General features: G+C 36.5%; 1 protein-coding gene across 4 annotated transcripts in view; it reads right to left on the bottom strand.

Annotated features, from left to right (window-relative positions):
- Positions 1-1369: 1369 nt before the first annotated feature.
- ARL15 (ADP ribosylation factor like GTPase 15) overlaps positions 1370-14822 on the bottom strand; it is a 224796-nt gene continuing 211343 nt past the window's right edge. For all 4 annotated transcript variants that reach the window (XM_058044186.1, XM_058044184.1, XM_058044183.1 and 1 more), the window contains one exon: positions 1370-2906. In XM_058044186.1, the coding sequence (XP_057900169.1) occupies positions 2754-2906 (153 nt within the window). In that variant the 3' untranslated portion in view covers positions 1370-2753. The remainder of the gene's footprint in view (positions 2907-14822) is intronic.

The following is a 14822-nucleotide window of genomic DNA, read 5'->3' as shown; positions in this document are numbered from 1 at the left end:
CAACAACACTATAGACAAGGAAGTGTGACATGAGCTGCTATGAACATTGTTATCCCCTCATAAAAAGGTGAAGTTGTTTATAGACATTTAAAAGGTACACATCCATTAAGTCCATCTACAACACAAAACCACAGAAGTACTACATTCAAAGTAAAGTGTTGGTCTTAGCCTTCAGCAGTTATGAGGTATTGTTTCAACCTGTGATGAGGAATGATCACTATATTAGTAAGAAAGAGCATACTCAAAATAATTCTGAAAATTAAAATCACTGCTTCTGTGCAGTTGATATTTGCCTAAAGAAAAAACACTGAAATATCAAAAGGTCCTAGTCTAAATGGCCACTGGCATTCTCCAAAACCGCATTATCAAGGACTTCTTGGGCATTTCCATGTAAGTTATGTAGCACCTTCAAACAGTGCATAGCTGGGAGATCATGACCAAAAGTTGGAGCCATTAAAGTTTTTGGACCAGACAAACTCACTGGTGGTAGAAATAAGTACAGTTTCAAGAATGCAATAGAGTTGGGCTTCTTTTCATTTCCTGTACCTTTTGGTCCATAGCTAAACAAAAGCAGGGGAAAATAGTAAAAAAATGTTATTTCACATCTTCTCACTAATGGCCAATGAAAAAGCAGTAAAAGCTTGGAATCCCTCAATTTGCCTCCCCAAACTGCCTGTTTTCTCTGGAAATAATGCTCCTACTCCTCTTCCCTGCTTATTTTTCATTGTCCCTAAATAAAACAGAAATCTGGGGACCTTGTGGAAATCTGGGGACTCTGTAGCCTTTAAGCTCATGTCAGCAATTAGAGAGTTTGGAAATGTCCATTAGATCCAGTTCCCCTTTAAATCCAGGGAAGGGAATCTCCTTAGCCCTCACAAGAGAAACTGATGGGCAGCTGGGTCCTGACTAAAGTGTGCAGAGAGAACTGAATCAAAGCAGGGCTCCTCTGTGCTTTAAAATGAACAATTCCAGTTCTTGGTTGTTTCCAACAGTATTAGCAGTGAGACAATTGACCTGACAGGAAAGAGAACACAAAACAAAGCAAGGACATGCCCTTCAGGCTTCCTGCCTATTCCATCTCAAAATTAAACAAGGAGTTTACCAGTTTTCCCAGCTTCTTTTTGATAATAGGAAGCAGTTACAACAGTGGGAGCAATGCAAGAAATTAATGGCAAATGAAAAGTAAACTAAAATACGTATGAGAAACATTTTGTTTAACAAAGAGCAAAATTACAATTAATAGAGAAATGGCTTTTATGAGCCTTCAAAAGCTGATGTTTACTATTTTCTTATCCCCAAATAAACTAGTAAGGAGCTACAATAAACTTCAAACAGAAGAAAAATGCTCAGGGTGGAAAGAGATGCCCTGCAAACAAGGCATTGTGTGTTTCAAGACAGAAGCAGAGCTGATGAGGAACTAATGACACCTCACTTGAGTTTGTGTTTGCAAACACTCATGCACAAGAGTAGCTGAATGCACAAGGCACAGCATTCAAGGCGAGCACCAGTCCAGTGACTGATCTGCACAGACCCTGTTGTCACTGTCAACCAGTGGCCTGGCACGTTTCTTCAATGGACAAAATCAGTTTATGAGTTTTTTTAAAAAATCAACACAAAGTAGCTGAAATACTGCAAATCTACAGTGGGGAAAACAAGGAAAGAGGAAAAGTGGACTGTGTTATGTGACCCAAATCAACTTCTTCTAAATGTATTACAAACGTTGTTTCCAATTACTACTTTTTTGTCTTCTAAGTAACATGTAGCCCAGAGGAAGTTTGAAAGAACAAGATACAATCCCCTTGAAAAGAGAAGCTTCTGGTACAAACACTGGAAGACCCTTAATTACTGGATAGATGCCTTGGCAATGTTACAATAGCAGTAGTAGTCTACGAATGAGTGATAAAGGAAGTATTTAAAAATCACTTATACTTTTAACTAGCAATAAAGCCTCCACAGATGAACTAACCGATATTTGCTCTGTTTTTCTTATGGAAAACTACTTTCAATGAAAATTATTACTTTATTCAACTTCTGTATATTTCTAAAATCTTTCATATACTTCTAAAATCTTTTTACTTAGATCACCTGTTCATGTCAGCTGATTTCCCCAAGTACTGTTATCTGTGTACATCTGTTTGTCATTTTATTTTTCAGCAAACTTCCAGCAAAATACCACACTGCCTCTGGCAGGGTTTTGCAGTGACTTTAGAAGACACTCAACTACCTTGTGAAGTCCACTACCTCAACTGTGTTTTCACCTAGTAAAACCTCAGGAATAACCTTTGCATTAACATGAAACTGCTTGTGTTTTAGGTACCCTATTAAGGTTCTCAGTGGCTGTGCTCTTCCATAATGTGAGGTCAATAAACAAGCTAAATTGGACTCATAAATTCTTTAGACATTACTTATTTTTAAAATTCAAGGTAACACATGGAATTCCTCCTTTATGTACTATGCTATTTTTGTGCGTGTAAATTTTTCTACCAAGGATGATCGTGGTGAAAGAAAGCAACATGCAGTGTGCAGAAATAGTGGTAAACAAAGAGGGACTTTCTACTTCAGTAGTGTAGACAATTTTACTGGAAATAGCTGTGTACCTGATTCACAGAACATTTATTTTAACCAAAGGACATTCTGTATTAACTCTGTATGAACAACATATCACAGCTCAGCCTTGATACTACGCTGCAATTAAGCTGTGACAGAGTGAGCAGGTACAGCAATGCGTGGGAACCTCTTCTTTCTCTTGGCTTTCACATTCTTGAAGGTTCGAAGTCTCTCTCTTCTAGCAAGTTTATTAGAAGGGAGAAGCTGTCTTTTACTGCCTCCATGTCATCCAAGGAGCAGGGTTTAAGAATCCAGCGCTTTCCACGTGCAAGTGGCTCAAGTTCAAAATATTTTTTTATCTATTAAGAAAAAAAGAGAGATCAATGTATTATATTATGACAACTCTCTGTCTCACATCTAAAAAACCAAACCAATAAAAACATGTAAAAAATGTTTATCCTAATGGATATTCACTTTTTAGAATCTTACCCACAGCTGCTCTTATAATAGAGGTTATATGACATGACCTGAAAGGGTTTTCTTTAGGGGTGCTTGGAAGCAACCATTCTACCCATACATTTAACAGCATGGGAGGTCTGAGGAAGAAATGTACTGATTTGAGGCAAACAGCAAAGCACATGAAACGTGCTCAAAAACATATCCAAACCAGCAAAAGTAAGTAAGAGCCTGTGTTTGTATTTCAATGTTAAAAATGTATGTATCTTTTTGGTAACACTTAAGATACATACTACTGTAACTTCACAAATTAAACATAAAAAAATTACAGATCCTAAACATTCCAGTCAAACATGAGCTATAGCACAGCATCTGTTTGTGACTAAGAAAATCCTATAAAAATTAAAATTCTTTCAAAATTAGTTTTTTTAAAAATTAAACATAGAAGACTAACACACTAATGTTAGTAAGATAGTAGTAAGTATTATACATGATACAGTTTCTTGGAAACACCAATCATTACTGACATTGCAACCACTGTCAAGACACAAACGCAGACCCAGAAAGACTGAGAAAGGAAAGATTTTTATTTGGTAGTATATTCCAACCACTTTTCAAAATAGAAAGTACAATATCAAAAAGAAGTTTTTGATGTCTCTTAGAAGAGAACAGCAGCCTGCAGGTTATACTGGTCCACAGTTTCCTGTTTTCATTAAAATTTTAGTCTTTGAAGGTATGCGACCCAACAGTCTACTCTGCAATTTGACTTGTCCAATAGAATTTTAGTTTTTGCATCCAAAACTACATCCCTCAGTTCCTGCAACTGTCCATATATCAGCAGAAATGTTTAGTCCTGACTTAGTTTGCCCATTTTTGTTCATTGTAATTATTGCAAAATACTCTTAATTTTAGCAGAGGCTGTGCTGTGAATATGCAGCACAATTACAGAAACAGTTACTCACAACATGGTAGGCAGTAGAGGCCCGAGACATGCAACCAAAGCCACACTGTGTTAAGGCTCCACGTGCAGAAGGAATGAAAAGAGGAAAGAAAAAAAAAAGGGCTTTCAAAGCCCATGCAAACTGCAACATCTCTATGTAGCTGTTATAGTGTCTACTGATAAACAAGTTTTGTTTTCCTATTAATGAATTCTAATAGAAAAAACCAAGTTGAGTTGTATCAACTCACATAATTCAAAATACAATCATGATCAGGCAGGCTTTCTTATTTTTTAGAAAGGAATTTCAACCAGAATGTTTAGTAACAAATATTAGGGGAAAAAATGGTGGTTTTGAGACGAGAACTTCTGCTAACCCAGAAACAACACGGTGAAAAATTTTAAATCTATTTTCATTGAAGTAGAATTGTATCAATAACATTTGAAAATGAAGCATGGTACTTGACATTCACTTCCCCTCAAACAAATTTAGAAAACATACAAGTTGAAATAAATGGGGCTCCAACAAACCAGTATCTTTATAGCAACATACCAACTTTTTAGCCTTGCTATCTCAGTGCCACACCAGTATCTGACATGTTAGTAAAATTTTATGTCTTTACTACTATCTACAAGGGATGCATTGCAACTTTTTCAGCAGCTTTACCCCCATTAATAATGAGTTAATGGCACTGATCACAGTATTGGAAAAGCAGGGTAAGGAAGCTTTATTGCCTGTTCCAGCAGCAGCCTCCTCGACTGTCACACGAGGAAGGAAGTAAAAGCTGCACAGAAGGATAACAAAGCAAGGTGTCAGCGCAGCTAGCGGATAGAGCTGCCTGCTGGTGTTAAGCTGATAAATATGGCTGAGAAATCTAAGATGTTTCAGACCCACAACCCAGAGGATGTCCACCACACCCCCTCTACTGGAAGACTATTGCCATCAGACACTGGAGCTCACTGAAGTCAGTCTGCAATCTTCCTTACACAGTCTCTTGGATTAGGGCTCTGCCATATGAAGGGAGGTCATTACATTGTAAGGACAGCACCTGGGTTTAAAAGTAGAAACACGTGCTCAGGGAAATGATGGCAGTAACTAGCACTGAGTCTTTGTGAGCAAATACAACATAAGTTACCAAGGTAGCCTCTAGCCAAGAAAAATACAATGCCTTTAGGCTATATTTCAGTGACTGCAAATGCCAACAGATTTAGTGAAACAAATTTTGCAGTTAAATTATTTGGATAACCCAAAGTGGATCAAAATATATTTTTTTCTGTTTCTATCTGTGTAATCAGAATGTTACTAAATTAGTGATGTGCTGTCATAATTTTTCCCACTAAGGAACAGTTCAGAGTATCTGCAGTAATAGGTCCTAGATGAATGCTGAAATGAAAGCGTTTGTTAGGCAGCTGTTTTTAAAATGTGACGGTTTGATACTGGCATGAAAGCACAATTGCTTATATTCACAAGTAAGAGTTATTTCATTCATACCTTCTGCAGAAAAAAAAAGGTCTGCTAAATGACTTGTGTCTAATACTAATCTAGAAAAATAACACTAATTGGCTTACAATTAATAACTAACTAAACCAGAAGTAGCACAGAAGTGATTTTTCACAACCCAAGAGACACTTTGTGGTGTGTTACTAAACTTCCTCATTTAAACTTCATACCACAACAGAGTTTGCTAAACCTCAAAGTTTTTTTGAGAGCAGGCTTTCTGGACTTTGAAACTTCCAGAAAGAAGTTTGCAGACCCAAATATTTTCCAATTTACTGTAGCTTTTTCTCCCTTCAACTCAGAAGAAGTCATTCTGTTCTAAATGTTCTAAAAGCAAGTACTTTTTTTAGACTTGAAAAAAGAACCATTTTTTACATGCAACAGATGAAACATGAAAAGATTGACACAATCAGATGCCCAACTCTTTTTACACAGTTGAGTTTTCCACTGGAATGCACTCAGCTCTCCATCCATGCTTGTTTTTGTAGTTCCTTTCTGCCCCACTGATCATCATCCACATTCATTTCCTGCAGATTTCCTAAAAGGATGTACACTGATCACCCAAGTGTCCATAGAAAGCTGAAATTCACAGAATACTCACACTACCTAGGTAGTTCTTGCATAATCAGCAGTTACTATTTTGCAGCTCCCTTCAACCACACTAGCACAAAGGGCTGAGCTCTAAAGAGAAGCTCTTCTGTCTTCCTCTCTGCACAAACAGTGAAAAGCTTTCTGCCTGTTCAGGGATGCTGAAGTGAAATATAAAGACTCAAACATGTATCAGAAGTCTGATGCATTTGATGCACATTTACATACTGGCTTTGCATTTTCAAAACTTTACTTTGAGATTACTAAATTTTTAAAGATATAATCTTAGAAGAAAATACAAGCAATTAAATCTAATTTTAAGGCTTCTTTACTAATTTTTACAGGATATCACTGTATGTCTTGACTCCACATGGGGGCCTTGTTTTATAGAGAACCTGACATTGTATTTATGCCACATTCTGAAGTCAATAAAATCTAACAATACACGTTTGCAATTCCCACTCTTCCCACACTCCACCTTCTAAGTCCTATTCTACTGGCACAATACACTAAACATATGGTTATCAAATGTTGCTTAACCTACGTGCTAGAAAAGTCAAAACACAATAAAAAGGATCAGTGCCCAGAACCTCAGCTGGTGTAAATTATCATAGCAGTGTGGAACTGATGTTACTAAATTGATATACGTAAGCTGAGTAACCAGGCCCTGCTGAAAGCTTTTCTATGTTCTATTAATGAACTTCATCATCTAGTCAGTTCACCACCCATGTGAACATAAGATCTATAGGAAAACTTAGATGTTCTAATATATGAGAAGAGTAATCTCTATTATTCAGCATGAAAAAAAGCTGATTGAAAGCATTATTTTTCATTCAAATTCAAAATTATACTACCAAATTTCATCAACATAGAAAAACTTCCAGCCCACTGCGACTAATCTGTTGTAAACAAATACAAAATTCAGATAATCACTTACATTACCAGGCTGGTAAATAGAGAACTTAATGAATAAAATATTTTTTCATTCATTGCTGTTTTATTGAAAAATTTTACTGGGACAAAAAAATTGTAACAAAACATGTGTATTATATCCAATCAAAGGCTGCCTGGTCTTGTCAGTGTCCCCACTAGACAAAATTTTCAAAAGGCTTTCACAGGATTTACCAATTATTACTGCAAATGGGTGATTGTTGAAGCTATGAATTGAACTAAAATAATCTAATTTGCTGAATCCATGTATTAACCATAAGACATGGTTCATTCATCCATTCCAAATCTGCATGGAGAAGAAACAAAGTAATAATGGGAAGCCAGAGTAGCCCATATTAACACTGTGAAAGTTTCACTGAGCTGTGATGCTGATAATATCCTCAGACATCATGAAAATCTGCTTTTTGGAACAACCATTTAGAAGACGCAGCAGAGAGAGGGAATTTTGCTTGCTGTCTCTACAAACAACAGACAAGCTGCCTATAACAATTCTTGTGCAAATTCAATATATTTGGAGAAGAGAAAAAGCCAAGAGTACTCTACTTTACATAGCAATAAGTTTTAAAAAGGGAAACTATATAAAATTTTTAACTTAAAGAAAATTAACTATGCAGCTAAAAAAGTAAAATGCTTGCAGGTGGCACAGAAAAAAAATACCATAATTAGAGGGTCAGAGTATATTTATACTGCTTCAGACAACTTTAAAACAAACAAAAAAAGCTTTCACCAATTGCAGTAAGGAAAAGGATGGCATTAGAAGTAAAAGAAGTCATGTCTAAAAAAAGAAAAGAGAAAACAAAAGAAAGGAAATTCTGGCAAATTAAATAGAAACCACAAATGTTGACCTACTAACCATAGAGTAGAACTCATTTAAATCACCACTGGTGGTAAAAAGTAAATTGAAATCCACTCTTGCTTATGTTGGTGTGCTCTACTACAAACTGCACAGCCTCATGAGCTGCTACATCAACTTTTCTGCTAGTTCTTTTCTGAGTACAGGGATTTATAGGATTGTGTGGAGTGGACTGATAGCCACTTAATCTTAAATCAACTAGTTTAATCCACTGTCATACAGGAGTTTACACATCCATGCTTTTCCTGAAAAATCTGCTAGAAAGCTCATTATCTGATAGTCCACTTGGCTAAAAAGGACCTCCTGTCTGACCAGAGCAGCTGTAACATGCACAACTCTCAGCCAAAGTTTTGTAATATTTATTCATCCTACAGAGACACTTCATTTCTCCTAAAAAGATACTTCATGTATTCCTGCTCGTATGCTTCTTCTTAACAGTGATCTCATCCTTGTCTAGAGGGATCCTTGTAATGCACCTATGCATCATAAGCACTCCTCCTAAAGCACCTGTACCTCATGTTTATTGATTCCATATGCAATATCTCTTACACAACAGGGAGGGGAATGAAAGTGCCTCAGATGATGAGATGGGATGGTGATGTGCTGTGGTCTGGAGCAACCTATGCACAAGGCCACTCCCAGGAATGCCAGCTGAGGTCCAACAACACTATCAGCAACAGAAATGCTTTTATATTCTAGCTCTTTGAGGATATAGATTTCACTTCTCACTGACTTTAATGCGCCAAGGAATCAAAAGTCTGTATGCACAATGTTAAAAATTTGCAACGAGTCCATTAAGTACATGTAATTGAGCTGCCATTTTTTTAAACTTTAAAATGTAACCTGCTGAGGTAAAATCAAAAGAAAAAATAAGTCTGTCTTCTTCAGCTTTTTTGTGTCATAGGAGGGTAAGCAATTTCTCTAAACACAATTACAAAACCATCAGAGGCTTTTTAGTACATCTCACAAGTAGTGGTGAATGCTTTACAAATTGGTATTTCTAGTTTGTACAGCTTTCCAATGATTTTTTTTTTTTCAGATTTTGCCTCTTATAAAAGACTACCTGAAACACATCCAACTCAGCTATGTAAGAGAGCTGGATGATATTTTTGGCTTCTAAGTCTTTACAAAGGGGAATACAGTCACTTAAAGTAATGTACACAGTGCTTTGTGCATGTTTCCATCCTTGTTGTCTCCAGTGGCCACAAGTCACAACACTTTTCAGATTACAAGTGATAGTTGAAAGAAATGTATTTTAAAGAAGATAACTAACTATTCAGAATGAAGAAATAGGATGCCTAACAAATCCACAGAGCCATACTATTCCAGAGAGCACAGAGTATTGGCAAATGTAAGCAGGAGAAAAGAAAAAGGGGGAGTGAGCTAAAGAGCTGGAAGGTTTATAAAACAGAGAAGTTGGGGTGTTTTTTTTACAGATAGACAGAGTCATGTTAAAATTGGTCTGGAAAAATAAGATGGATGACAGTGAGGACAGAAAATTGCAGAGGTTGCAGAAGTACCACTGAGATTTGTATGCGGATGGAAGCAAAGATAGGCTTTGAGAAGCTACTAGGATCCATCAACTCTTTGCACACACTCTTTGTGTTACACAACAGTGCACTACAGCGCATTAGACTGTTTTTGTTAGATTCTGTTATATTGTAAAAAAGAAATAGTAAATTGTGTAGCTGCCAAAAGCATAGACCAATACTTTGCCTTCCATGTTTCATTCACCCAGGATATTACTTTCATATAAGCATGTGCTTTTCTTACAACTGGAAGAAATTGAAATAACATGAGAAGAGCAGCAGCATACCTATACAGGGAAAACCAGACTTCCAGATGAAGATTCATATAACTATATAACCAGAAAAACAAGATAAGGCTCACAATTATCCAACCCTAGAGTGAGTGAAAGAGCATCTCGAGTGATAAGGGAAACAAGAACAGAGAAGAGGATACTGTACAAAAATGCATGCAATGAAAGCATAGTAAAATATTTTTCTTTAATGCCACTTTAATTCTTTATTTTACTTCAAAGAAATACTCAGAATTGAAAATCAAACATCACTTTAAGTTACTGCTCCTTTTGCTTTCTCTCTTACTCACTATGTTTTATTATGTACTGTGTGTTGCCACAGATACTGTCTGACAGTTCTGTACTTACACATAAAGTGTTAGAATATAAAATCCTAAAAAGCAATGCTGAAAATTAGCCCTGGTTAAAGATAGCTATCTGGAGGTCATCTAAAATTCACCTATCTTTCTTTCTCCCCATAGAGCACAGACACAAAATTGCCAATTTATTGTGTGTAAGGACAATTTTCTATTTTAGTGTATTCTCAGCACATTCTAGTATATTCTTAAGCTGTATTGAAAATGACTGATTGAATATAAGATCAATTTAAACTTAGGACAACTCATTTAAATTACTATTGTTGTTTTAATCTGTTAACAAAAAGTATAGAATGGAACATATCCAAAGATAATTTTGCAGGAAATCTACTGAAAGATTTTACTATACCACTAGTCATCTCCTCTCTACGATCTCTGACTTAGGTTTGTTTTTGTTATAACTTCAGTTAAATAGCTTAAGGAATTCAAATAACTAGTAGAGACTCAACACTCAAGACCTGTAGGAAACATCTTTCAGAGGCTTAGAGTTTTTGTACCATCATTTTTTCTTAAATAGACTGCAGGTACTCATGGTTTACTTCAGAATATAAAACTACTGACAGAGTATGCTGATTTCAGCAGCAAAATATGCTACTTTTATCTACAGATTGTGGCTTGAACTAGTAACAACATTGAGACACAAGTACTGAGATTTTTCCCTCCCCAACCCAAAAAAGTTTACCTGCGATGCTGAATGTCAAAATAACCTTTAGAGTAATGAGAAGTCCAAAGATCAATCCTTATTAAGACATCCTTTCTGCAAATAGCATGTTTTCTGTTCCGATAGCAGATAAGCAGTATTTTCTGGGGAACTGCATATGTGATGATTCATCTGCATTTGCCTGAACATGTACACAAATCTAGCACTTGAACAAAGAACATCTGTATACAGTGCCCGCGTCTGCAAAGCACCAAAACACTGTATGGACATGTACCCTTGTATCAGCAGCAAAAAGCAGGATTTCTAAGGGCTTTGTGGTTGGCTCCTCACATTCACACTGCTGACACTGTTCCAAGTTAACAGTCAGATTGAGCACAAAAGCAGCTGTGGTTCTGTGAGGTGTGTGCTACGACAAGCAGACACAGACAGTAGTTGTGCCTTTTCCCCTTGCTCCTTACCAGGTACAGAGCACAACGTATTAGTATAAGAGGGTTCCAACCTCCCTTCAGGGAGGTTTTTGCCAAAGGGAGAACTATTTCTTACACAAAGTCTGCATAGAGGCAATGGAAGCCCTGAACTAACTGCAATTACCCATTTCTAGTTCAAAAGCAAAATCTGTGTAATAAATCCATTTGAAAAAGTTAACATAAAGTACTTGTTAAGTAAAAATTGTTCCCAGAGACCAAGCCACTGCCAGGTTCAGTTCCTGGCTGTCAGAATGCCATAGGCTCTGTGACCCTCCCAGCTGCTCCAGCATCAGGAACTACTGTGGGACCTCTTTCTGAGGATTTCTTTCTGCCCTGTGGTTAGAGGATGCAATGTACTTTGTGTTTTCTAGATCCATGTCTCTGAGAAGATTAATGCCTCCAAACTCACAGCAAGCCACCACTTAAAACTACTATTCCAGGCAGCTCCAGACTCATCTATTTTTTGATACTTTTTAACCCTCTACCTAGAATTATGGCAGAACCCCTCTGGGTTCTCTGACCAGGCCTTGCTTGAGTAAGGCCCCCTCACTGCTTTCAAATTTCTTCATAATGCACAAGGATACCAAGAGAAAAATTACACAGCTCAATTCAGACACAGTCCTGTGTACAGGAAAACATCCATGTGCAAAACAAATCTGCCACTAACCCTAAAATGATAAGAAATACATGAGCAATCATAGATATGGAAAAAAAAGTGAGCACTTTACAGCAAGACAGGATGTTTTTAGTCAAGTAAATGGGAAGTAATATTAGCAAACTGCTTTGCATTGAGATTTGCAGCAGTGGTGCTGGAAAAGACATGGATGAGCAGATGGATTTGGAGGAGATGGGTGAATGCAATGAGATGCTGAAGAAGAGTATAGTTATTTTGACTATTGAACTTAAAGATAAAGATTCTCTCTGTTTTTTAAGTGCCAGAGTTATTCCTTCCATTAGCACAGATTGCAGCAGGGAATTATACCTTTCTGAAAAGTCTTTTTAGTAAAAATATTCCATGAGAAGGGGTAAGAGAAAGAGTTTTTCTTTACTGCATGAAATGTTTTTCTTTACTGCATCAAAAGAATGTTTTCCTGTACTGCATCGAGAGATCACTTCCCTACATTACATTGATCCAAACTCCAAGGAAAGAGATTAAATGATCAAGAGTTGTGTATACAAGAAAGAAGAGAGATACATCGATACCTCAGGAAGGATATCAACCTTGACATAAAAAATCCAAAACAGCTCCAAAGTACCTTAAAAGGGCTTGGGTTGGAAGGAACCTCAAAGATCACCCTATTTCAACCTCACTGCCATGGCTGAGACACCTTCCAATATAGCAGGCTGCTCAAAGTCCATCCCACCCTGAACACTTCTTGGGATGGGGCATCCATGGCTTCTCAGGGCAACCTGTTCAACGGCTTACCTTCCCCACAGTAAAGCATTTCTTCTCAACACCTAATCTAAACCTGTTCTCTTTCACTTGAAAGCCATTCTCTCTTGTCCTATCACCACAAGTCCTTATAAAACGTCCCTCTCATCTCTCCAAAGAATGGCCAAACTCTGACTGACAGCATCTGTAAAATTTAAGGTCTTAAAGAAGAGTTACTCAAAATAATGTTGAAGGAGTGTAAAACAGGTTTTGTAATGAAACTATTGCTACTTTAGGCAAATCAAGGCTTTCTTTTGTACGTGCCAGCTGTGGAATACCTTTTAAAGTCATTGAGAAGCCAGATTATTTCTGAAGAAAAGCACCTGGAGGCAGGTGCTATGTCCTAGTAACACCCCAAGTATCATGACTGTACCAATGAAAAACAAAACCAGGTGCTTGTCAAGTGATTCTAGCAGAAAGGGAAACCTGGCTTTTGCAAGCTGGCAGCTCCTTCCTTCCACCTGTGGATGTGACTTGCTGATTTACCAACAGGCCCTAGCATTACACCTGGGGTAAGCACTGCACTGAAAATTAAATCAAACATAGCAAATGTATAGCTGGCACTAAACTTTTATGAGGATAGAAGATTAATATCATTTGACTAAAATATCTTAATGCAACAGACTTTTCTAAGCATTCTCAACTTACCTTAGTGAGCAACCTATCTATTCAAAATTGATGTCTAATAGAAGCAAAATCACTTCTTTAAATTCTGAGGTTCTGGCACTCTACATAAGTCAGAAATCTGCACATTTGCAATTCCTAATTGAGTTTACTTTACATTAGAAACCATAGGCTAAGTTTGCTGACTACTAGTGACAAATGAAAAGGTTTTAACCACTAGCTTTTACAGAAAGATATTCAAAATTGGTACCATTTTATCACTTCTTGATAATGAATTATTATATATGTCTACAGCCAAAAAGACCTTAACTGAATACTCCTAACCAAGCCAGGAAAGGTTCTGTATATTGAAGCTAACAAGTTTAAATTTCAAGCTCACATATGAGAAACAACCAATTATCCTGTCTGAAACACAGGCTTGTAAAACTCTCAGTTACTTGTAAAACGGTCTGCTACACACGAGTAAGATGTTGTTTAAATGAGTTGTTTGACTAGATGCATTCACCATGAAATTGATTCTTTTAAAGCATTATTTTTAAACTTGATACAAGGTAACTGCATAAACTGAAAATGGGAAAAATCTGGCATTATAAAGCGTAAGTTGCAGTATGAGTTTAGTATTTTATGAGGTCGAGGGTTACTTGAATGAGAAACCCATCAAAAACAAATAGCCATTTGTGAGGCAGTAATTGAAAAAAAATTAAAAAAAAATTAATATTATTAAACTATTCTGCTATTTCTAAGCCAAGATGTATAGTATATTATCTACTGTTATATCACCACCGCCTGTGCAACTCTGAAGTATTACAAAGGCAATAAAACAACAAATAGAACATCTTTCAACCATAAACAACAAAAATAAATCTGAGTTTTGATTTCTCTATAGTCTGAAAATAGTACTATATCATAGCTTTTTTCTTGGTACTTCCAGTTAGATTTAGTATTACTATCCTGTTGTCTCTCATTCAGTGGGTGGCATAAGGGGATAACTAGCAACAGGTTACTGAATATTCCTCCATCTCCAGCTCAGAGACACAGTTTTCAGCTTTACATGGTCCATATTTCAAAGAAAAAGAAACCATTGCAAGGAGATAATGAATTAAAGTATATATATATTTAAAAAACACAACTAAAAATATGTTCTTCAATAACATTTTAGATCTGAACATTTAGTACAGTCCTATATAAACAGACAGACAGGTCATGCCAGTTTTACTGAAAAGACTAGAAATTGCAAACTCATGTTTTATGTTTCCTTCCATAAATGAAAAATGGTTCAATTTCTTTATAGGGAATCAATTTACTAATGGTATGCTGCTAATAATTCAGATGCTTTAGTGACTTATAACAAAAAAGGTCTACTTGGTAAAGAGCTAGAATTTGAAATATTAATAATGTAATGTTTCCAACTGTGCTCTCACTAAAGAAATCACCTCCTTACAAGATGAAGCACTAACAACAATTAAAAAAAAATTAACATTACAAAGTGTTTTATACGTTGCTCCAGAAAAGCAGGGAAAGATATAATGCTGCCTACTGCAATACTGTTTTGGAGAGGGATCACATTCTTAAGACTTCAAATAAATAAGTATTTGCACATTGTAGAGCAATTTACTCAACATGCAGTGAAGAG

This window comes from Melospiza georgiana, chromosome Z (genome assembly GCF_028018845.1).
Source record: "Melospiza georgiana isolate bMelGeo1 chromosome Z, bMelGeo1.pri, whole genome shotgun sequence".
In the NCBI taxonomy this organism is placed as follows: domain Eukaryota; kingdom Metazoa; phylum Chordata; class Aves; order Passeriformes; family Passerellidae; genus Melospiza; species Melospiza georgiana.
This window is presented reverse-complemented; position numbering and strand designations above follow the sequence as displayed.